The sequence below is a fragment of the Bicyclus anynana genome, chromosome Z, assembly GCF_947172395.1.
Source record: "Bicyclus anynana chromosome Z, ilBicAnyn1.1, whole genome shotgun sequence".
Classification (NCBI taxonomy): Eukaryota; Metazoa; Arthropoda; class Insecta; order Lepidoptera; family Nymphalidae; genus Bicyclus; species Bicyclus anynana.
In genome coordinates, this window is record NC_069110.1 from 17,751,543 (window position 1) to 17,777,715 (window position 26,173).

General features: G+C 36.8%; 1 protein-coding gene across 2 annotated transcripts in view; it reads right to left on the reverse strand.

Annotated features, from left to right (window-relative positions):
- Positions 1-6,498: 6,498 nt before the first annotated feature.
- The window catches only part of LOC112045732 (homeobox protein araucan), a 180,508-nt gene continuing 160,833 nt past the window's right edge, over positions 6,499-26,173 (reverse strand). For both annotated transcript variants that reach the window (XM_024082034.2, XM_024082035.2), the window contains exons 5-6: positions 17,432-18,011; positions 6,499-12,868 (exon numbers count right to left, since the gene is read on the reverse strand). In XM_024082034.2, the coding sequence (XP_023937802.1) occupies positions 12,865-12,868; positions 17,432-18,011 (584 nt within the window). In that variant the 3' untranslated portion in view covers positions 6,499-12,864. The remainder of the gene's footprint in view (positions 12,869-17,431; positions 18,012-26,173) is intronic.

The window sequence follows — 26,173 nt, forward strand, 5'->3', positions numbered from 1 at the left end:
GGCGTGATAATATTTCGCCCGGGCGATTTTGGCATCCCCAATAATATATTAGAAATGTGTAATATATTTTTGTTCACGGCATGTTTGCATTATGAGGAATGACCACGTGGATATTCCGTGTTCTGTATTCCGTATGAAGAAATTTCTCAGTAGTATTTATTAAATAATACTTTGTACTTTTATGAGACATGTTAGCTCAGTGGAATATAGAAAACCTGCATAGCCGAGAATTTTTTTAATTCTCAACGTGTGCGAAGTCTGTCAATCCGCATTTGGCAGGGTGGAGCAAGCAAATTATAGAGAGATTTTGCTGGTAATCCTCTCGCACCTACTTCTATGGCGTACAGACTAACCACAGCCATTTTCAGTTCGTTCATGTGTTAGGTCATATTATGTATTATAATGTTTTTCATACGTATATGTGCGGCCCTATCGCAAATTCCGTTCTTAGAGGACGTTTATTAACTATAAACTACCTCCCTGCCAAATTCAATTGTACGTCAAGCAGTTTTCTCATGATGACCCTTGGTCGTATTTGTGATATTATTAGGGTAAATAAAATTATATGATTAGATATACATTCAAAAAGCCGCTCTACAATAAACTGCAAAGTGAAACTCTTTGGTGGCGATTAGACCTTAGGCGACAGGTGTTTGAGGTGCCAGTGTTGTAAAGAGCCGAGACCATTTTAGATGCTAATTATTCGATAATTGGGCGTATCAATCAAATAACAACACCTTTAAATGTTGTTTACAACACCTTTATAGGGCCAGTTCAATGTAACTTGCGTCAATTGCTCAACGTCAAAGGGGCCTGACTCACACCGAGAGGTCGTGGGTTTGATCCCGCACCCGTTTGACCATTGTCGTTCCCACTCTTAACACAGTCTTTTTCGACTTATTGGAGGGGAATGGAAATATTAAAAAACAAATATTCTTTAAAAATTGGTTCGAGAATACGTCAGAGCTGTAAAAAAAATGTTATTGACAAGTAACTCCTCTAACTCCTCCTTTTTGAAGTCAGTTGAATATGGCGAAGGTCTAGTCATATCACTTTTAGGTCCTAAGTCATCATCGTCATCATATCAGCCGATGGACTTCCACTGCAGGACATACGCCTTTTGTAAAGACTTCCAAACATCACGTTATTAAGCCACCTGCATCCAGTGAATCCCTGCGATTTGCTTGATGTCGTCAGTCCACCTAATGAGGAGTCGATCAACACAGCGCTTTCTTGTGCAGGGTCGCCATTCCAGCACTTTGGGATCCCATAGTCCATCCGCTCTTAGTACTATGTACGCCGCCCAATGCTACTTCATCTTCGATGAGCTATGGCGATGACATATGTCCTAAGTGACACCTTATAATTATTATCTTATTTTCCGCCAATAAAAAAGTAAAAGGGACGGATAGAAGAAGAATGCATGCGAACTAAATGCGTATGTTGAGATAGACGTGTGGTGTGACAATAATGGATAAAATATGGAATGAATAAATATAAGAAAAAGTCTGAAAGTGGCGCCGATGACAGAAAAGTTGAGTAGTAAAAAAAGAATTATTCAAATCGGTCTAGGCGTCTTTGAGTAATCGAGTAATATACACACAAAACAAAACAAAAAAATTGACTCGAATTGAGAATGTCTTCCTTTTTTAAAGTCGGTTAATAAAAGTAATGTGACTGTGTTGTCATGGACATGTTATGCTCGAGACCGTTGTGCTTGGAGGTCCATGCAAGAGGCCTATGTCCAGTAGTGGACGTCTATCGGCTGAAGAGGTAAGGTAATAGAAAGGAGATATTGCAAATGGAAGGACATAAGAGGAGAGAAAGGCCAAGAAGAGATGGTTGGAGTGTGTGAAAGAGGACATTTGTGTAAAAGGAGTGGATGATGAGTTGACGAGTGATAGAAATGGGATAACATAAAGGAGATCATGATAAAATAGAATACATTGGAGTATGAATAGAAAAGAGATATACCTACTCCCGAAAACCACTTACTTACACGTTATGATACCTATCTGTAGGTTCTGTTTCTTTTCTGTATAAAAAACACAGACATTTTACATTTATAGAAACTGAATGAATAGTTAAACCCATACGGTTAAACCGTTACAAACTCATAAAACGTTAACCATAAAGCTTAGGTTAACGCTATAAAATCATAGAATATTCAAAGGGCGAAGGGTTAAAGGTTAACCGCTAGAGGCGTCCAGTTGTGGCAGGCGGTTAAAACTTCGTGGCCAATCCGCCTGAGTTTGGGAGTGTTTCAAAATATACCTATTCGGTTTGAAATACATTTGTTGGGGACTCAAGTAGGTACATAAGTCGGTACTTTTGGTTTTGTTTAATAGGATTTTGAATTTTGGAGGCAATGGAATTCACACATGTATGGCAAGTTTGTTGATGACACTCCCATGATATGCGGGCAACGTGGAGGGGGGGGGGAGGACAAAGCGTGTATCAAGTCGTACGCGCGGGCCAGAGGAAGTGTTACGATAGAATTTGCCAAGCTTATAGGTATGCCTGACTGTTTTTGAAAGATTTTTTTCTTTCTTTTTGTTTGAACTTTCGTGTTTTGCTGGGCTCTACAGGTTTCAAAATGTTTGTAAGTAAACTTACTTACGAGGTACTTGAATTAAAGGATTTTGAGTTTATTTTTGAAATAATTAGTCAGCTATACAATTCCTATGTACGACGAAATTTTTTGACCTTTGAGAAGGAAAACATAGTGAGGAACCCTGAACACAGGGGAATTTTTTTTAATTTTCTGCGTGTGTGAAGTCTGCCAATCGGCATTGGGCCAGCATGGTGGACTAATGGCCTAATCCCTATCATTCTGAAAGGAGACTCGAGCTCAGCAGTGAGCCGAATATGGGTTGATAATGATGATGATGACTGGTATAATGGTCAAAAAATATTTTTTTGTCAATGAAGAAATATCGCTCAAAATATCTAAGTCCTTATTCTAGATGTACTTCTTAGTCTAGGTAGGTAGGTTAGGTTCTTACAACATAAAAGTATAAGTACAGACCGACGAGACAACAGAACCGCAATAAAACACGGCAAACAAAACAGAACGACTGATTTACTTAATCAATTCCATAAATACCAATTGAATGCGTAATAAACACTCCTCCCCCTCCCCCTCCCGGTCCTCATAAACCGGCCATAAACATCGACAACACAAATAGCGGCTAATCTATGGAGCCAATCAAACGAATATATTTTATAGTTCACCTTTACGAGATGGGATGATTGTCACAATAAAATTGTTTGCTGAAGTCATGAAGATTAAGATTAATTAACCGACCGCAGCGCTCGGAAACGGGATTTGAGACACTATGTTTTCATTTATTTCTTTTCTAATAATCAACTTGGCGTGAGTCTATCCATAAAAAGCGGTGATGTTATGTTAATTTTTAACCAACTTCAAAAAAAGGAGGGGGTTCTCAATTCGAGTCTGATTGTGTTACCTGATTACTCGAAGACTCCTGGACCGATTTGAATAATTCTTTTTGCTTGAAAGGGTATTCCTGAGGCGATCCTATTGTCATCAGGTTATGATCTGATGATGGTCATCATCATCAAATCAGCCGATGGACGACCACAGCAGGACGTAGGCCTTTTGTAGGACCTTCTAAACATCACGATCCTGAGCCGCCTGCATCTAGCGAATCCCTGCGACTCGCATGATGTCGTCAGTCCACCTGATGATGGAGAAATAGAGGGAAACTTTCAAAAACTGTAAGGGCAACTATTGCGTTTTATATTTTTTCCATTAAGCGCTTTTTTAAAGTCTATATTATTTACATTTACATTTTTACAGTAGGAATAGCATCAAATGTAGCCTCAATAGCTCAACGGTAAGAGGACTCATCACAGAGGGTCGGTGGTTCGATCCCCGCCCCGTTGGATTATTGTCGCACCCACTCTTAACAGTCTCAAGTCTTAGGTCAAGACTTAAGTCAAAAAAAAAATTGCGACGGAAAAAAAATTGACAACAGTTGTAACGTTTGCTAGTAAAACTAGGTCTGGTATAATTCTGACTAGAAGGTTCAACCATTTTCTTTATATTTATAAATTTATCTTAACATAGACACTTATATACAAATACATACGCACACACACACACACTCCTGTTTTGTTTATTTTATTTTACTTCAGTTTCGCATGCTTTTGTTCTTTGTATTTGTTTATTGTTTTTTTTAAACCAAAATTGTAGCTACATTGTTTATCAACCAATTGTAGCATTGAAAATGGGAAGACACTGCCTCCTGTAACACAATATTTACTAGTACAGGAGGCAGGGCTTCAAACTAATTGTGATAATGTAGTTTTGATAAATAAAGATTTATTATTATTACTATTAACCAAACCCTAGAGGCAAACACTAGATTAAGCTGGTTACGACGTCTTTATCCGTAGCCAACCAATAAGCCTCAGAATCGAATATATTAAATAATAAATTTTGTTCTGTCAATGTGTTAAGAAACCATAAACTCTTAATCAATAAGTAGCTATAAGAACCTACTCTATAGCTCTATAATTAAACTCCCCTTAATTAATCTAAATTACCAAAAACTCCGGAGCTTATTTGAGGGTTCTCGAAAAAACGTGGTTCTTTTATTAACTCCTAAGTATTGTTTAGGAGTTTAGAGGGAGCAACCCTCTCAGAGTTAAAAGTCGTTATCGGCGTTCGTTTTTTTCACCGTTTTGTTTGAGTATTACTCAGGATCGGAGGAAATCTGAACCGTTTATCGCTGTTCTAAATCTTTATAGTTAATAAAGACGGAATTTGGGATTAAGCCGGTACGTAATATTTCCTAATGAATCGGTAATTCAAGTGACGTTTTGTTATCTACCAATGGTTAATGTTAAATGTTTCTAGTCATTCGCCTTACGTGAATCTAAAAAGAAATAATGATATCCACACCAAAAGTTCCCAAATATCTCGAAGATTTTTATAATTTAGGTATGTATTGAGTTGTGTGCATTTTAAGAAATTAAATATTACGAGTCTCCTTCACCGGAAAACATCGTGAGGAAACCTGCATATCTGAGAATTTTCTTAATTTTTTGCTTGTCTGAAGTCTGCCAATCCGCATTGGGCCAGCGTGGTGGACTATTGGCCTAACCCCTGTCATTCTGAGAGGAGACTCGATCTCAGCAGTGAGCCGAATATGGGTTGATAATGAGGTATGTAATGCGTAGGTACTTACTTGCAGCTACAACAATTGCAAAGTAAATATACTTATAACAAATAATATGTAATTTTTTTACTTAATACATAAACTTATATCATTTTTCAATTGAGTTCTTTCTTCTTATAGATGTACTAGTACGCCTACGGTTTCGCCTTCGTAGTTGCCGTTACTGATGGAATACGGGGATAAAGATATCCTAAGTAACGTGGCTTTCTCTTGGTAAAAGATTTTTTTAAATCGGTATAGTAGATCCAGAGTTAGTTCCAGAGTCGGTAAACGCATACAAGCCAAACTTTACCTCTTTATAATATTAGTTTCTAGTTAACTTGCCTAATAAAATTAAGAAATCTATAAATATATTAATTGAAATGTTCTTAGACCGGTCACCTTCTTATAAGAGTAGAACAGCTTATTCAGAAATGTTGCTTTTTGTCATTTGATTTAAAGTAATAGTGACAAACTGTCCGACACATATAAGGTGGTAAAACCCACAGAACATACAAGCTAACGCAAATTCTATAGTAAAACCGATCTTTACGCATTGGCGTATCTAGGATTATTTTACTTCCCATTATTACTTCCTAAGGTTGACCTGGCCCCTGTCATGCCGCTGAGCAGAGCCGACACCAATATAGAAAATTCGTTCGCCTCTGAAACAGGCCTCATCTTGTATTTTGGCGTCCATCATAGAATTTTTAATCGACAGCCCAGAATTCTAGGGTGGGCACTGGACAATTTTAGGGTGGGCACGGCCTACCCGGACCCCCACTATAAACGCCTATGCCCTTAAGATAAGGTACCTAAGGTAGCGTCATCTTCTCACTACGATTTTGTATAAAAGTTTATCTCAAACTAAAAGCACTGCTCATGTAAGCTATATTAAGATGTCTCAATGGTCTAGCGGCTTCTTGATGAGATTCTGACGACAAGGTCCCGGGTTCGAAGCAGACAAATACTTGAAAATTTCATCATTATCATCATAAATCAATGCTTACCGTTTACAGCAATGACCCATTGGTGTATTGATTTACGTTGCGTCGTCGTTACATGCCACATTAAAGTGTAGAGTCGTCGCATTCAACGGACGACGGGCAGTTCTCGTTTGTTTTGCAAGATTTTTTGAGACTGACTAGGTGCGTGCGTCGTGCGTCACCGCAACACAGGTATGGCTCATGCGTTGATCCGTTGCAACAACTACTGAGGCATCGTCCTTAGGTATATGTTTCTACAGAGAACCGAATATTGATCTAATCGTACCAAACTGCTTAGAACTAAAAGGGTAAATGAAATGAAATCCTTTTGAAATAAAGATTTAATTACAATCGTTACATAATTTTACTTATAATAATAATTAATAGGTACATATTCTATAAATATCTGTATAGAACATTTTATAATATTAATTAAGCGAATGTATTCGATTTGGTCACATTGAAGTTTGTTATGTTTATTTTTTGAAAAAATCTATTTTCATACCAAACAATCATTGATATAGACAACCAAATATACACAGTTCAAAACCCTTTTCCACATATCGATTGCTGGATATTATAGATAAAATATCAAATTTTACCGACGAAGTCTTTTAAAATAAGAGGAAATCTTTGGTCGTGTATAATCAATGTCGTGTTTGGTCAATGCATATAAGCCTCAAATGTTATGGGTGACTATAAAACAATTAGCTATAAAGGGATTTTACATGTGACAGCTAAGAATATACAATTATGTTTAATAAGACAAGTTATGACATTCTGGGTCCTAGTTTCTTAAAGAGCTTGCGATAGCCAGACATACTCCATACCATTGGTGGCGTGCATAAGGTTTTTATTAAGGGTAGGCACTAGACTTGCAAATTGTAAGAAATGGAAAATTCCTTCGCTAATACAGGTTTTTACTTTCCCGCAATGATAAGTTCTTGTTTTATACTAAGGAAAATATTTTAAATATACGTTTTATATTTGAAAAGGGTATGGACGCTTGTGAACCTGCAAGTCAATGCAGTCCAATATAATTCATTCATTTTGAGCTCGTGACTATTTTCATTTTAACGCAAAAATCGGGGGTCAAAAGAATGAAACTGACATTTCGTAATTTAATATTATGATTAGAACACAAAACTCGTTGCGGGCTTTTTATGACTCTATAAATTAGTATCCCTCTTCAATATTCATTTTCTAATTTTCATTTTTTATTTTTGTTAGCAAATAGATACATAAATAACGAGTTAAAAAAATAACTCTCTCATTTGCTAGCCTTATAGTTTTACGGTATATTTGTTTCAGAATTCACAGTCATACTAAACTCCGGACAGCTCACTTTTTTTTTAATTTTCATACAGATTTTAATGTATTTGAAGAAAATGTATTTCTATATCTCTGTAGTAATTTCGATATCATATTGCACCTTGTAGCGTTGCCTTTATACTCGTAGAAATGGTGATTTGAAACATAATAAGGGTAAAAAAATACACAGGTGAAACGTTAAAAAAAATTAATAACAATTTTTGACGAAAAAAGGAAAAAAAAATCAAACTGTTTTATAACTTTAGATATTGCACAGGTGCACACTTCAATTAATCAGATTCTAATTAAATTGAATAAAATATTTTGAGTCGTACATCAGTCAGAATCCTGAGCGTTAAGCCATCAACCTATTTAATTTCTGTAAACCATGTATGTATTTTTACAGAAATGAAATAATTAACAGTAAAGACAGAATTAAAAAAAGTAACAATACTGAGTACATACTATTTATAACAGAAATATAAAAATTGTTATAAATTGTAGTTACTGCGTTTTGTTGCGGTACCCTTAGGACTCACATTACACTGTAAAGTAATACAGCTGTAATAGCAGTTTTATTTCCATTCTTAACTCTTCATGCTATAAGGCAGGGGTGGCCAACTTGATTAGACCCAAGATCTCCTGTTTACTATTGAAACCCTGTACGATCTACCAATTACATAATGTGAGTACTTATTGCGTCTTTAGTAGCCAATTCATAGATATAACTTTGATCAATGGAATCATTAAACCGATGAATTGAACCAACTTCTCAAATCGCTAAAGCGACTTGAGAAGTTGGTTCAATAGATTGCTACCACTGCCCTAATTTCTGTCGTTTACTTCTCAAAAATGAAGTTGTAGGTAGGTAGACGTTTTTTCATAAATGAACCTTGATATTTACAAATTGTTGAAATTTTTTCTTCTCTATGTCAACTATCATATATTATAATTTTTATAAAAAATATACGAGATAATGCGTGAAGGAGTTGGTGATTACGTTGTGCAGTCTGGTCTACGTATTTATATTTTTTGCCTTGCGACGATCTACTGGACTAACAGTCGCGATCGACCTGTTGGCCATCCCTGCTATAAGGGAAATGACAATCTAAGAATAAGTAAACTACTGAATTACTTAATTCAACCCCAGTTTTACTGTAACGAGGTCCATAAAGCTTGACAACCCTGTTGCTACGTCCTAATAAAGTGCCTCTCAAACGCGCCGTTACCATGTTTACTGTTTACAATTAAACTTACTAAATCACACACATAACAGTATTTTTTTGACGTGACAACGTCTTGTAATTCGATGGAGCCTGCACACTCGAAAAAAGATGACGTCATGCGTCGTTCCCTCGCTGTAGGGTTGCCAACTTTTTTTACAAGAAATAAAATATATTCTGGTCTATGAAGATTATTAAACAATATTTTAGAAAAACGAACAGTATTTTATTTATTATGTAAAATACGTTAGTTAAAATTTTCTTTTCAAAAATGCACCATTCCATCAGTATTTTCTGGTGTTGTCACTTTTTACTGTCATCAGTAAACCGTCTTTACAGACAACCGATTTTTTTATTAACATAAAGATGGATTTCTATTTTTATTACCGTTTGAGATAGCCACGGAATCTATGAGTAACTCGGGTTATCGCATCTCTCACACAAACGTCATAAACAAAGGACAAGGCATGTCAACTTGAAATGCTATAGTAAGTAAAATCACAAACTTATTTTTTGTTTTGTAAGACCTAATCCAATATTTATCTTCGCAAAATATTTCTAAAGCAACATTGATGTTCGGAGTAGGCTTGAATATTTTTTTCATCAAAATTCATACTAAATTTAAATACTCAAATGAGAGATAATTCGTTTTCAAAGTGTACTATTTTGTAGGAACAATAGCAACAAATTACTTTACTGCCTTTTTTACATAAATTGACTATTCTTAGAACTAACTCCTATCTCGTAGTGCTTTTAATGTGAACCACAGATTATAGTATAAACATGATTATTAAATTAAATAATGTTTAAAATGATTCTACTATTTCATGTTAATGATAGACAATTATCGCATTTAATGAAATGTAAATAAAGCATTATATTAATCCGGGTTTTAGTTTACACGAAAACTTAGTGCGATTAGCAGATTAGCGCACTAGCAACCTTTGTTTTAAACGCATGTTCATATGAAAATCCCCAGAAGATACAAAGCATTTTTTAGTAAACTGGTATCGAATCGGCCACAAAACTTTCGTTATGGCGATCGGCATGATGTCACGCCGTTGAGATTGTGAGATTACTTGATCGTCAGTGGCTGACATTACATCAAAGGTTACTCGTGTGCTAATCTGCTAATTGTATATTTCAAACGTGCCTTATGAATACCCACGTGACTTATTTAACATCGAAATATATTTACTTTTTTTTTATTCACAAATACTTACCGATACGTTTGTAAACTGATTCTGCGATCGATATTAATATTTATAAAATAAAATAATATAGTTAATATTCAGAATAAATTTATTTACAGTATATTTCTAATAATACTTTTTAAACAATATATTTATAATCGACGCGTTCCATCGTTGGAAATGAAATTATTTAATTAGTAGTTAATTACTTTGTACACTCGATGTGAAACTAAATAATAGAAAATCTACAAATCTCCGCCTATTTACAATGACAACAACAATAACTGAATGGAAGAATATTATTGATAAAGGCTTAACAAATAAAACGTTAGGGCAAAGACGGGTCTCAAGATGGGGGCCGCAACGACGAGGGACCTATTCCCTGCCTTTCTATTCCAAAACTCGTCATTATTGCACTGCGATCTTCGAATTAATTTTGGCTGAATTTTTGATCTTATTTCATTTGAATAAAGGCGTAATTGAAATGTTTCTTTTTAATTTATTCAACAACCAAACCGTAGACTATGTTTTGTTGACAAATAATGCAGTCTGATAGTATTATGCTAACTTAAAAAGGTTATAAATTTATTAGATGTATACCTCTTAATGGCTCAGTACTGGAACGCTAAGTTAAATGGCGTAAGTCTTTGGCGGGTAGGGTGGTAACTAGCCAAGATCAAATCTGCACCAAACTAAACCTGGTTTGATTTGTTGAAAAATATAAAATGTTACATTTACCTGTGCTGATAATCGACCATAGGTTCACCGTGATGTAAATCTTTACACAATTACGCCACAGAAGGTCTCAAAATGCTCAAACAATTATTATATTCAGCGTTTTCTGGATTTTGTTCATAGAAAACTTCCATAAGAATATCAGCCGCATAGATCGCATCATAGTTTTGAAACAGAGATGTCGGGATTAGGTTTTAAACAATTAGTAGAAGTTTTTTTTTATATAATAAATTATTACCATTATAACTACATGCTTCATTCGACCCTCCTTTAGGCATTAAATACACGCTCGGTACGTAGTTACATCTAAACACTACGAATTATAACAATCTTCCGAAGTGTCATAACATAGTCAACCAAAAAGCTAATGAATAATTATGACGGTGCATTAATTACACGATAATATGAAAAAAAAACTGACGATCAATAAGAAAGCTGTACTTTTATACATAGAAATGAAGCAAGTTTTTGCACATATAGGCGCTTTAGATGTAAGATATAAAAATCGTGACGATTTAAAAACATAAAATGTTTTACAATAATCGATTTTCATAGAAAAATGTATTAGGTCACTTCGTTCCGGAAGGATCAATAGTTATTACACTTCGATTTTGTTTGGAAGAACTAAATACACAGTAAACTATAATAATAATACAATAATCTATTGATTATCATATAAATTAAATCTATACATTTAATAAAATTGTTTGTTTAGTACTAACTGAACCAGAAAAAATATTCCGGTATAAAAATCAAAAGAAACAAATTTTGTAAATGTAGTGCTTTTATATAACGCCATCTAGAAGTTAGTACCTTTTGAATGTTCCGTTTCCCCACCAACTAGTCGTAAATACTCAAGAAATTCCAACGGTTGGGGTTCGAACCCGTGACCTTCCGGTGTTAAGTCCTACCTCTTAACCGAGGAACTATTCATATTCAGGTTCCTAAATATGTGGAGTTTCTTAAAAATCTGTGTCTTGTTTTGCTATTTGTGGTGATGTTATTCATTTTTATTGATATCCAAACTATCGTTTTATTAAAAACAGTAATAAAAAAGTAAAACGTCCGATAAAACTCGGCATGATGTCATGCCTATCGCGACAAACACGCGATTAGTTTTAGCGGGCGTCAAGCCGTTAGCGCTGCAGGCATGTGAGATTACTTGATCGTCAGTGGCTGACATAAGACTTCAACTAAGCCACGATTGTGAAACATCCTGTGCTATGTAAAATTCAGCTAATAGTCGAGCGACTGATCACAGTAGGTACTTATTTATGAAATTGTGTATGTTAATTAACTTTTTTCTGTATAGGTGCTTTTAGTATTTAGTATCCAACTTCATTAAAACTAAATACTAGATGGCGCTAGTAGCATATGGTAAAAACCTTAAGGTTTTGTTCTATATCTATGTCATTATGTCAGTGTATCTGCTGATTTATTACGAGTCAGTGCTGGTTGTTTGTGGTACGTAATTAATTGTGATAGTACTTTTCATTCCAAAAATGTAACGGTGTCTTAAGGCATTAAACGCCCTTATTTCTAATGAAGTGAAGACGCGGGTAAAGGCTACTTTACAATAAATTCACTAAAACCAATGGCTATTTTAATTGTTTAATTTAACACATAATTAATTATTAATTGCGTTTGGGTCGTATATAAGTAATTTGGATAGTTATTTATTTAACGAATATACTTAATAACTATAAAAATACTGAGCAACTTTTCCATACATGATTTAAGTACCAAGACGACAGCTGTAAGTGCCTACGAATCACATGATACTCATTTAAGTACAAATTAATGGATCTTTTTTTTATTATATTACATTTTTATAGTCTGTGCTTTTAAATTTAGGAATTTCAAATTATTCTAAATAACCAAAAGATTACGAAATTAAATATACATCATATGTTAGAGCGACAGCAGGCCAGATCAGCCAGAGATGTTGTAACCAGACTAAATCATTGTCAACGACATTAAAACCGTAATTGCATTAAAATTTTGACGTCACGACACGATTTAAATGTCACTGCAACGATCTCGGCTCCACGTCACGATTGTCATGTCAGTGAAATTGAAATTTAGGCGATGTGCGTATAGCCCTAGGATGACTCGCTCGCCCTTCCTCCAATTTTCTTGACTCGATGAGTGAAACACTACGCCAATGTGATCTCTCAGAAGTCTCTAGAAGTTCCTAGTTGAAGGTGCCGCAACCCAGGACCCACTTGCTTTACCTGCAACAATAAAAAGGCAATAAGTAGGCATGCACCGATCGTTTAACCCGTTTTTATTTGACAGTTTGGTCTCCTCCCAATCATATAAAATGTTTGTGATATCTCTTTCCGTTTTGACAAGTAACATTTTATGACATTTCCATGTACAATGTGAATTGTTGAACTAGAAGCTATTGTGTTATGGGCAGGACAATCAAAATCCAATAAAAATTTTAATAACGCTTCCGAACGATGCCACATTTTAAACAGAGTAGGGTCCCCTAAAAAGAATAGCGGTATTTAAATTACCGAAAAAACAAGGTCCGTCCCGATTCGATTCTATCTCGGTGTCGCCCGGCGCGCCATTGCCGACCGGGGCCTGTGCGTCCCCCTCCCCCGCCGCCCGCCGCGTTCACACAACGGCCCAAAAAGGTACAAAACACAAACCAATCGAGACGAGGTGACGAAACGTTCAGTCTCATTATCTGAGAATTTATTAACGAATCGCCCGGACCGGAAAACCGAAATGTGAAAGAAATAAAAATTTGACCTCGCCCGCGGTCATCTAAACTTTGTACACGGCGTCAATGAAAAAAGAAGTCGAACTGGTTCGCCGACTGAATGAAGCGGAGAAGGACCCGAGCACCGGGAGATAAGGGGGAAGATTAGGGCGCTGGGAAATAAAAAGAGTATTAAAGCGGCTTTAATGTGGAGGCAGTGTAATATTGTGAATGAAGAGGCCCCATTGAGCCTGCGCCTACGCACGGCCGCGAGTTATCTCTCGACTGCCGTGCGCCGACGCGACGCCACCGGCTATACTATTGTACGTTCGTAAATTAAGGTTTTTTGTCATAAGAACAATTCCCGCTTTGTATTATTCAAATGAGCCAGTGAATGGTAACAGAGCTAGGTGTGCCCGGATTACGAATCGAAGGCCCACAATCCGCCGTGATCGCTCGTCATGAATACGGCTTTGTAATAATTCCGACTGTGGCATCAGACTGCACTGTAACTGTGGAGACTGGCGTCGCCCGGTGACGGCAGTGGGTCATGACAGGTAATCTATTCGATACAATACCCCTAACTTCGATTTGAAGACAGCAGTGAGCTTTGTGCTATTGTAATTGAGAGTGGTTGTATGATTAGTATCGATATATTTAGTGTAATTGTTTTTAATAACTAAAAGAGACTTGAGGACGTTGTGTTACCTTTTAAAGAGTTTTACAACCATAGTCATAATCATTGATTGTTACAATTGCCAGATCACTGTTATTGACACTATTGTGTAATGTGTGCGTTCTTCGTTAATTTGGCTAAAACGTATGCACCATTGGAGTATTTGGTGTGGTAGTAATATTACTTTGGCTAAATAAAAAGCGATACGGGTAAGGTATTTAAGTCAAAAACGAGGAGCGTCCATCTCTGGCCATTCTTTTTGGGGCTCCTTTAAAAGAATGCCGCGATAAGCGAGTTATTTTCGCGTCAAGGAATTCGCTGGGCAAAAAGGCGTGAAAAAGAAAATAATACAAAAGGTTTGGTAGATGTGAATTTGTGAGCGTTCGGCTAAAACAGAATTCTTGGCGGTGACTCCGTGTGAGGCGACGTCGCCTGCTGGATTTATTGTAAGCAGAGCGGCAGGCGGGTGCCGCGGTGGCGTTCGAAGAAATGCTTCTACGGCTCTCGGAAATATGCGCCGCGGCTTGAACATAATGGGAGCTTCAAGGATTCCCGTTCACACTTTTTTGCCTCGATCTAGGATACTGAGTGATGTCACCGCAGTTATGTTATTAATTTACGTGAACTTCAAGTCTTTAATTTTTTTTTTTTGTGTGTTGAGTAAGTGCCGATGGCTCCATGTGGGACCACTACGGCGTCAGGGGGGGGTTTGGGCGAGCGTAGAAGCATCGCCTGATGAGAAATAAAGATAGAGGACGGAATGACTCTCTAAAGGCGTCTCCTATGAGACTCGGACCTCGGCTTAGAGGGCCATTCGGGAGGGTGTACCCGTGATCTGAGTGAATCAGTCCGGATGCCCCCGAGATCGTGAGTTTGAAAATCCACGTCCGGGTGACGTTAGATATCGGGGACCTCGTCTTCGCCGGCGAAGACGTGTGTTGCTTATGATTGTGTTACCCGGGAAGCATTGTCGGTCGTCATGTCATTGTCTGGATCGTAAAGGACGCAAGATCTTTAAGATCTAACGTACATCTAACAGTTGATATTTATGTTACTGCTTGATGTAAACGCATATTGATGAACTTATCGTACATCATTATTTTAAAGAGCGCTTCATACGAGTGACCACTAACAGGTTTTATTGATAATGTCCGGAACGGACGCCATAAAGTGCACTCCGAGACACACACCACTAACTTCCTAACTTCGGATTATGAATAACTCACTCCGTAATCTAACAAATACAATAGTGTAAGCTTAAATTGTTTATTTGCAAATGTTTCATACCTCAACCAGGGAAGCGACCGATTTTTTTATCCAATAATACGCGTTGTACAAAAAAAAACCTACCATTGGAAACGTAAGTAAGTACCAATCAAGACACGCGTGGCCAGCTAAGTTTAATTCAGGTGAACAGGCGGTGTTTACATTACTTATATCTTGGAAGATCGTCTGCCACAAAATCGATTCAAAAGAAATCTACAAAAGCTGCGAAAAAGTATTTTTATTCAAATTTTCGTAGGCCAACGCAATTTGAACGGTATGATAGATCTACGCAAGATTTCCAATTTGGGCAGGTCATCGTGTAGGTGCGTTGTGATTCTGGCTGACACTGACTAATGACGCGAGATTGCAATCTCTCCCTCCCTACACCCTCCCTGCCCTGCGTCCCTCACTCCGACACTCGACGTTCCATTGTTTTCAATTACCAACATGACACTCAAGCTCTCGCAGTTAAATTGATCGCACACTACCGCAAGACAAGGTCTACCATATTTCTTTTGAAAGTGGCCCATACAATATAGTCGCTTGCACTGCATACATTGTTCAAAGGTGGATTGAACAACCATTAATAAGAATTTTTAGTAAAATTGATGTAATTTTAAGAGCATTTTTTTTTCTGCTTAGGACATTCTGTAGCACAACATAGATGCAAAAATGCACTGCTTACCCTGGGGAGTAATTACGAACCGAACGAGAAGTAATTTTCCATTTTTTACAAATTGTACGTATAGTATATACCCTAGTTGAATACCCTGTGCATGCCACTGTTCTGTAGCGTAGAAGTTTCCACCATCAATACCATGCTCAGTGAAACTCAGTGATGCTGTGTGAAGCAAGATATATTACGATAACACTTTAGACTACGAGGTTTTTAACTTATAATCCTACTTAGTCAAGTAATACCTATTCAATGACCTAGTCAAGGTCAGAGATTTAAAAACATCAACGTCATCTCGTAAATTATTATCGGGCTATTTTATAGGCTCATTACATGGAATTGACACCCTCCGATCTTAATCTGAATTGGTAACAGAAACTACCAATGCAATCGAGAATTTCGCAACTCTTAACTTACTTACTAAATAAAAAATAACTCAATATTTTACATCCCAACCTAGGACTCGAACCCAGGATCTCTACGTCTGAAGCTACAGACTATAACCACTGGGTAAACGAGGCAGACGTCATATAACGTAATCTATATAGCTAGTAAGTGAGTAAGATGCGGCACCGTTTTAGTCCTCGATATCTTTACAGCGATCATCCATTTCCGATACCCCTCATTTGCATATGTTTCATCTCTCGGGTTTCGGGGATACGATGGGACATCGGTATTGTTTTAACCGGCTAAGTAATAGTATAGCAAACGTAAGAAATTTAAGACATTTAATAAGGCGGTTATCTATCTATCTATACCTATACTTACAATAAATCTGTAAAAGATCAATTCATGAAATATATTTCCAAAATAACTATCAGGGGGTGATTAGTGATCTATACTGATGCCAAAAATGCAATCAGTAAAATTTTTGTCTGTCAGTCTGTCTGTATGTTCGTTATAGAAACAAAAACTACTCGACGGATTTTAACGAAACATGGTACAATTATTCTTCACACTCCTGGGCAGGTTATAGTATACTTTTCATCATGCTAGAATCAATAGGAGCAGAGCAGTGAAGGGAAACGTTGGGAAAACGGGAGAAGTTACTCCATTTTTACAGCGATACTTAATGTAAGGGCTGGATTAAAGAGAACCGAACGACGACGGACGAAAACGGACGAAGTCGCGGGCGTCCTTAATTAATAAAAAGTCATTTTATTCTTCTCTTTCCTCTTTGGTCCAGTAATTAGCCTGTGAGCCTTCTAATTATATGAGGCTTTCTCTATGTTCGAGCCTTGGGACATTTTACGAAAAACTGAATTTGACTTTCTTCTTAGAAACGTTGGAAAGTGATGTTGCACTGCCGTTGCTCGAAGAGTTTGGGGGAACACATGACAGCTCGCTCGAGGAAGCAATATCCCTATGGTATTGCTTCCTCGAGCGAATCTGTCTGTCCGTCACAAAGAGCTCTACCGTCTACTACTTATAATGTTTAAACATAGTATAGAATATGCAGTATTCACCTTTTGTAGAACGGTTTAAAGGCGGCCGAACCCTCGTTGTGGTGCTGGTTGGGTTGATGGTTGTTCGCATGGTGAGGGTTGTGGTAGGGGTCCCGCTGTGGCGACTGCTGGTGCCGAGGGAAACAATAGCCGGAGCCGCCGCCGCTGCCCAGCGGGTTGGCCACGCTGGGCACCTTCATGTTGGGCGGAGTTTGTGGCGGAGTGTCAGTCTGAACGTCGGGGAACGCCGCTGGATGCACGCACGGATGCTGGTTGTACTGTCCGGGGAAACCGCCGTATCTCCCATACGACCCGCTCGCTGGACTCGCGGCCGCCGTCGCAGGTAGTGCGAACCCGTTTGCACCACCGTCAGACACCGACCGCTCCGGCCCTGGCCCGTATCCATGCTGAGGCCACGGCTGCGCGGCCGGTGGCGGCGTTTTACATGCCGCGGTGTCTGCTAAAGACCAAATCTTGGGCTTCGACGCTGGTATCGGCACGCCGCAGTCTGAAGTCCCTCGCTTGGACTCCTCCTTTATCCCGTAGCCGAGTAGTTGACTGTGCATGCCCTGGAGAAGCTCGTCCCCCTTCCTTTCCTCATCTGTAAAGATAATCGTATTCCAAGTCATGATACAAATTTAAACAGCAAGTGGAATCCATACAATGACAGCAGCGTCCTTCAACTTGTGGGAATTTTCGAGAATTAGAACTAGGCATAGAAAAAATATGAATTGGTTCTATTAATTACAATTACCTTTTATTTCCATGAAAATAAATAGTTACTGCAAACTTACAACTTCTCGAGATTTCCAACCAGTTTGAGGACAATCACAAACGCACAGCCATAGTTACCCATAATAAAAAAAATGTAAATGAGTAGAGATACGAAATCTTATAAAAATATACAATCGTACTGAATAGAGACATCTACAAAGAGGTGCTCTATAAATGTATCTTCATTATTAGCATTAATGTCGTCTTGTTTAACGCTTTGTGAGTTTAAAAATCCAATGTTGTCTACGTATCCTAAGTAATATATCGTTACAGCAGTCACAGCGATAAAAGAGAGCTTACAGTGAGCTTATTCAATATCGATACGCCATAGAGCTGACCGTTACACAGTGGCCGTAAGTTTCCGCTCGTAAGATGCGGTATCTACGCTACCCTTCGTGAAAGTCATGTGAAAATACGTCCGACGCGCATTGACCCGTTCGTTAAGTGGTTATCCGATTAGCGAAGTGAAAATACCACTTTGGGGCGCCTCCCCCGCCGCGGGCGACGCGATCCCTTACGTAGGTACGAGTGTTTAAGCCGGGCATTTATTTCGCATTTCCCGACACCCCCGTGGCTGCGCCATTCGCGCTCGTCTCGCCGGAATGCGGGACCCACACAATTAATGGTCAACCTCGCTCCACTCCTTGCCTCCTGTTCAAGTAAATATATTCAGCGAACTACCGTTATCAGGTAGGTCTTAAATATTATTAAACATTCAATTTGAGTTTTGAGATTTTGATATGTAGTTAAGCATTAGGTATTATCCAGCGCGGAAATGCAGCCAGTATTCTTGCCACCATTCCACGTGGGCATGATTTGTATAGTTATTAGGATAAGTTAGCTTGAGTTCCTTATTCGTTCTAAAAAAAATTGAAATTATTATAGTAAGTCATTAATTAATTTAACCATCCAGCAGGCTAATTCACAATATTTGACGTATACGAAATTGAGATTCCATGTAACAAAATGTCATCCGGTGCCTACTGGTGGATATCATACAGTATGTTGATGGTATTTTGTCAATTGGTTTGATGTTTATTTTAATAAGTTGATAATAAAGAACAAAATACTGAATAGGCCAGCTGAAGGTGCACATCAACGCAGAGTGTTTATGTAAATGTGTGTCGAAAATTACATCAGTAGGTAGGTATGTAATTTTAAGAGATTTTGCGATTCATAGACTATACCTAGCCAAATAGCACATCGATTCTCTTTCTACGATCGCTAACGCTTCGAAAACTAGAAAAATGTATCGGATTGACAGATCTTGATCACGTGACCTATCGATAGCAAATGTCATTCCCATAATTTTCGAAGCGTTAGCGATCGCTGAAAGAGAATCGCCATGCCACTTGGCTAAGGGGGCATAATTTCTATGTGTATGTGTGTTCACGTGCCACGTTAAAACAGTACATAGGTTCTTACGAGTAGGTATTACTTAGGCATCTATTTATTTAGTACACTGTATTTTAAAAAATTATTAAAAAAATTGTTTCCATCGTTCCAGTTCTGCAATATTCCGAGCCAGACGGAGCACGTTGTTATAATTTAACAAAATTTTACAACTGCAATGAAATTAAACCGACTCGCTTATCCTCGATTCGTAAAAAATGGGTGTTATTGTGCAATTTCACAGAAAATGTTTATTCAGCAAAATTTTATAAGGCTCTAAGTATTATCATAATACCATTTTCCGTTGTAAAGTGGCTTTCTGGGCGTAGGGTCCGCGTAATGAGATTCAGAGGCGCGGGGGGCGCGACCGCTCGGCTTCATTCACTTTATTCCGCTTAATGCTGACTGCTCCTAGCTTTTATTATCCGATTCACGACTGACGGGTACTGTGACGTCTCTGTATAAATCGGTCACATTACATATTGATGCTACAACAGGATGTGGAATCGCAAATAAAGAGAATGATATAGAATTTCAAAACATGTGCAACTTCTTTGGTTTATTGTGAATGTATTGTATGTGCATAATATACAAGACGTTTACTGCATTTGCAACGGTATACAGTACAGTTGGGGTAAATTATTCTTATAAATTATTAATCATTATCAATTTACTTAGTTGCGCAGAAAACGGGCACATTGTCTGGTGCATATAAAAGGATATTTAAATTAAGTACTCAAACACTTGGAGTTATCGCTAGGATATCTCCATATAGCGTCAATATTGTGTCCAAGCTTCTTAATAACAAGTTTAACTTCATCTTAGTAGATGGTTAATGAACATGCAGTGACAGATGACAGCACGCTTATTCAATCCATATACTCTTAACAGATTAATAATGTATCATTATTAACGGAATACGGAATCATTTTGGTTTAGTTACGTGATTTTGCCGGCATTAGTTACCGTTTTCAATATACTAGATCGAAATATACTGGTATTAAATTTGAAAGGAACTCAAACAAGTCATCAAAATTATAATTATGTTTAAATTAAGGTATATATATAATGTAATGTATATAAGATGTATATACTGAATATATATATATATATATTCAGAATATACTGAATATATATATCTGTAATACTGAATATTCAGTACCCATCAGCCGTGCAGCGATGTTAAAGTGGGGTTATCCGCCTGCCCTTCGCTAGGGATAAATAGGGACGCCACCGATACTCGGCGCGAAGATATCCATCCGGCAAATTGTTTTAATTTTCATTGTATTAATGTAATAAAGGCCCGCAACGGGAGATAAGCGGCAATTGGATGATTCCGTAATGTATTTATGCTACGCGATACGTCCAACGTGTTCATTACTGTAATTTCTGTACAAATTGTTTCGTTTACTTTGTTTACATTGATAACAGATTGTGATATCGTTGCTAATGATTTTGACTTTTCCAGGTTAGCAGCCAATTGCGCATTTTGTGTTTTAATTGGGTATTCTATATGCGGTGCTGATTTGATAATCTCATATATGAAATTTGCTGTCAATCAATTAGTTAGGCTTATTTAGCTTGATGTTGACTGGTTTGTTTCTTTGTTTTGTTTTGTTTTCTCGTAATGGAAGAGTATGGGTCTAATAAAACGTAAAGATGGTTTCGAAGGCTGTTATCTAAAATTGTAATTATAAAATATTTCCATGTCGCCCCTAAAAGTGACCATTATTTTAAAAATGTAGAGATTAAAGTTTTCCGAAAATCTTTAAGAGAAAGCTAACTTCAGAATTATTTTCAAAATTTTCGATTTAATACTTTCGGCAAAAAAAAATATTTCAAAATTCAAAAAGAAATATATTTGATATCCTCATAATAAGCTCCTTCGTTTTATGTGTCCACGATGCAGTTTGAAAAAGTGATTTTCATATCCAAAAATATCAGTTTATCAGTTTTCCAGAAATCTTCAAGTAGAAAGTTATCTTTTGATTTATTTTTCAAAAACTAGATAGGTACATATAATTCTATTCATATATAGGTGCTACTTTGTTGTTGAAATAAGTGTAGTGGTTACTTTCCCTAATTTTAATTCTAATCATTAGATGCATTTCATGTCAAAACTAATAATTCAAATATTCTAAATTCAAATTATAATAGATGGGACTATTTTAAGCCCAAGATATACCTAACATATCAAATCCATGCTCAAGGGACTCTGCACTTAAAAGCTTTTTAATTTGTATCCCTCACACCCAAGCACACTGCGCGCCCATCAAATGCACATCACCCATCACCCATCTCCGGATATGCAAAGGACCATCCCGCGGCTAGCGTGGAAATGGCAAGCTCGGCGCGTCGAGTGGTTTTCCCCTTTAGTCATCGCTAGGGACGAAGGGGACCAAAATAGGAAAATATAAAAGTGCGAGCTCAAATCGAGGACAAAAGGGTTCTGGGCATTTTTATATATGTAGAGATATTTTTGACCTAAACTAAAATGAATTTCCATTGTTCTATGTTTCATGCACCTACCTAAGTATTCTATTTCGATCCTTTTTTCCAAGTTTGTTAGAAATATTTTTATTAAAAGTAATACATATTATAAGCTTAACGACATTAAATAATCGCGAAATAATAAATTAATAAATCGCGATTAGACAATTAATAAGATTTATCGTTATTTATTTGCGTTTCAATAATTTCATATCTTTGAATCAATCTAAACCCACATTCACACGAGAGTTTTTTTAACGGACGTTAAAAAAGCGTTCAAATACAACAAATTCATTCCCAAGTATATGTTCACACGACAGCGTTGTCAAAACGCTTTATTTGAGCAGTTTTGCGTTTTCAATTTTGGGAGTTGGTAATTAATAGACCTTAATTTAACTTCATACTATATTTGAACGCTTTTCTAACGTCTGTTAAAAGAACTCTCGTATGAATGGGGGTAGCTGTATTTTTTATTATTATTTTAATTTACATCTTCAATTTTATCACGTGTATTATAATATTATCATATTCATCATTTCTTAAGTAAATAGTTAATGGGCTTACCTAGCTTTCAATAAATGAATTTATAAATAAGGTGAGAGTTTGAACTCTTTGGATATCATCATCATCATATCAGCCGATGGACGTCCACTGCAGGGCATAGGCCTTTTGTAGGGACTTTTATTATATGTACCTATTATAATCTTTATCATTTGTCAAGTAAATGATTAATGGGCTTACCTAGCTTTGAATAAATGAATTTAAATTTAAATAAGGTTATAGAGATAAATAGTTTGATTTGTTTGGATTTCATATCAGAATCGGGACCCCAAAGTTAGCCTCAGCGGAGGGCCGCTCCCCGCAGTGCACTCAGCTGCACTACAAGCGACGTTGCAATTTATTGCTCCTCCAAACAACAGGCCAGCGACACTTCCAAGTTTCACTGCTGTTTGTCTGTACGCACTCGATTTCCATTAAGGCCGCCCGGATTAATATTTTTGTTTGAGGAGTGCGTGCTCGCGACAAAAATTAACATTTATTGGATGGGGACGGATTTAGGGGGTGGCTACACGAGTTCACACAAGAATAAAACACTGGATTTTGTTGCCAGCGTGCAATTAATGGCCGTATCGCCCCATACAAGATATCATAAACACAAACACAATTTGCTTTAAATGGAAAATTTGGAACAGTTCCGAGTATTGTCATTTTTCTTGTGGTATCTGAAAATTCAGTTACAGTAAGTCAGTTAAACATAACTTATGATATTGTAGTCTCCATTATCAACCTATATTCGGCTCACTGCTGAGCTCGAATCTGCTGTCAGAATGAGAGGGGTTAGGCCAATAGTCCACCACGCTGGCCCAATGCGGATTGGCAGACTTCACACACGCAGAGAATTAAGAAAATGTTCAGATGTGTGTGTGCAGATTTCACGATGTTTTCCTTCACCATTTAAGACACGTGATATTTAATTTCATAAAATGCATTGTGATCTTACTAAGTCCTAATTTCAAAATCACATAAATTGTGCCACACTAAAATGCAGAAAATACCTAATTCCTATCGTATGTTCTATCTAGTTTAGTTTTGAAGGCAGTGTACTTCTAAATATTTATATCTTCTACTCTTGTATTAATTAACGTTGTTTAGAGCATTAATTAAATTTTGTTTGGTTAAGCAGTTTTTCCAGAAACACTAACATTACGTCTTCAACGTACTTGTAAACCATTTTTGTGTTTTTGAGTTTTTTTATTTTTAAGTATTTTTTGTTACATGAACTTTAAGTTTTTTTTTGTTATACAAGTATACAAGTCTTGTCTTCAAAATTCGAATTATAAGTCATCCACGCAGACGTAGTCGCGGGCGTCTCCTTGTTTGATATGAAGAAGCTGATTTCTGCCCTGTCCACGACTGTCCCTGTTTATTAGTGGGGTTGTACGCTTTTATTCATGAGTGGCTTAGAGCGAACGACGTTTGTTTGTTTACAAACCTCGAGCGGGGCGACGGCGACGTGTGAAAGCTTTCATTCTCTATTTGCGAGTTGCGACTCCGAGATGATATATTACGTGTCACGAACACTGACGTTTCGGTTAGGAGTCCCCGCAAACTGGTCGATTTGCACGAGCAACTAAAACTACGACCAATTTAAACTTGTCACAATTCATAAAACTGATGAGTTGTTCTGTCAATGAATTCTGTCCTGTCCTGGTACAAAAAATAGATCGGACTATTTTTTATTTTTATTTTGCAATCACAACAAACAAACTACTAAACCGGTAACCCATTTACTATTGTCATACTCATTAACACAGTCTTAATTTTCTTTAAAAGGAAATATTGATCATATAAAAAAGGTATGGCAAATACTTTAAGAAACTAATTAACCCCAGAGATCTTAATAAATTAAGACAATTGTATAAGTTTCTACATCAATGCATAAGCCAATAACATAGGCGTGATACAAATTATAGAGTCAAATTTCGCCGACCGACAACTACCTAAATACTGCTAAACACACACTTCACTTATAGACAGACTTCTTGTAGGGTAGGGGTAGGGTAGATTAGGGGTAGGGTAGGGATAGGGTAGAGACAGGGTAGGGGCAGGATAGGGGTAGGGTTGGGTACGGTACGGTAGGGTTATTATAGTGGGTTTTGAAAGTTTACATCGAGTTTTACGCAGACGAAACCGCGGGCCTCCGCTAGTATTTTATACAATTAAGTCTATACTAATATTATAAATCTCAAGAGTTTGTTTGTTTGAATGCACTTATCTTAAGAACTGCAGGTCTGATTTGAAAAATTGTTTTAGTGTTAGATAGATCTTTATCGAGGAAGGCTTTAAAGGATATAATATTATCACGCTATGACCAATAAGAATGGAGCACCAATGAAGAATAGGTATTTCAAAATCGGGGTTTTTTTCCTATTGTTTATATTTTGACTTATATCTTTGTAAAATGTTTCGAAGAGGGTGAAATAGGTGTTGAAAGCTTACATCGACTTTTACGAGGACGAAGTCGCGGACGTCCGCTAGTTGTAAAATACTTTATTAAATAGATACGTTCCCATCTTGCAAAACAGAATCCACAAGTTGTCGACTTTTACTTACAAGTAACTGCCAAATAAAAAAATACTTAGCGAAAGAATTATATTGGCCATCGAAATGGGAATGTTGCCAACATCTTGGCAATCGTAATGGTTGAAGGCTTTAGAATTAATTCAGCGTTTTTTTTTATAGCAATAACTGTATTATTGAATGGCTTAAAACACACTTAAACTCATAAGTAGGGGTGACATTTACTACGCATTTTCTTGTATTTTAGGTAACTTGTATAATCGCGTGGTATTTACTATTATCATTAATAAGTTCAATCTATTGTCTTCAAAATAATATTTTTGTTTGTAAAACCTATCCAATAATATATCGCATGTTGTTATTGGCTCCCATATATTTTTGCCGGTTCTCCTTTAAAATCGATTTAGTTAGATCTAGAGATTACCCTTACAACATCACAAACTCACAAACTTTACCTTTATAATATTAATATAGAAGTAATAGATGATGATAATCGCCGTAGCCGAGCGTGCAACCAAGTTCTCAGTCTATAGGGGCCCTTATTATTGGCGACTTAAAATGATATATGGGTTGCGAACATTGATAGTTAAAAGAATTGTTACGGTCTTGTTTGGTTAGGCGTTAACTCAGTTAAGTCTATGGGAACCGCGGTAATAATACAGGATTAAGATTAGCTGTTATGTTGTGTGCTTTAGGACTTATGAGCACGAGATAAGGTTAATGCTATTTATTTATTAGCATAATGTGTGTTGGCTTGTCTCACAAGTTTTATTTCTTTTATTCACTGACTTCAAAAAAGGAGGAGGTTCTCAATTTGAAGCGTGTGTTTATTTTTGTTTTTAATATTTCTTACCTCATAACTTCGCCATTTATTAAACAATTTTGAAAATTCTATTTTTGTTTGAAAGAATATACTTCCATATTGATTTGGATGTGTTCATTTCATTTTTATAAATATCGGTTTAGTAATTTTGTGCTATAATCAAAATAATTGAAATACGTCTTTGAAGTCAGATCAATTTTTAT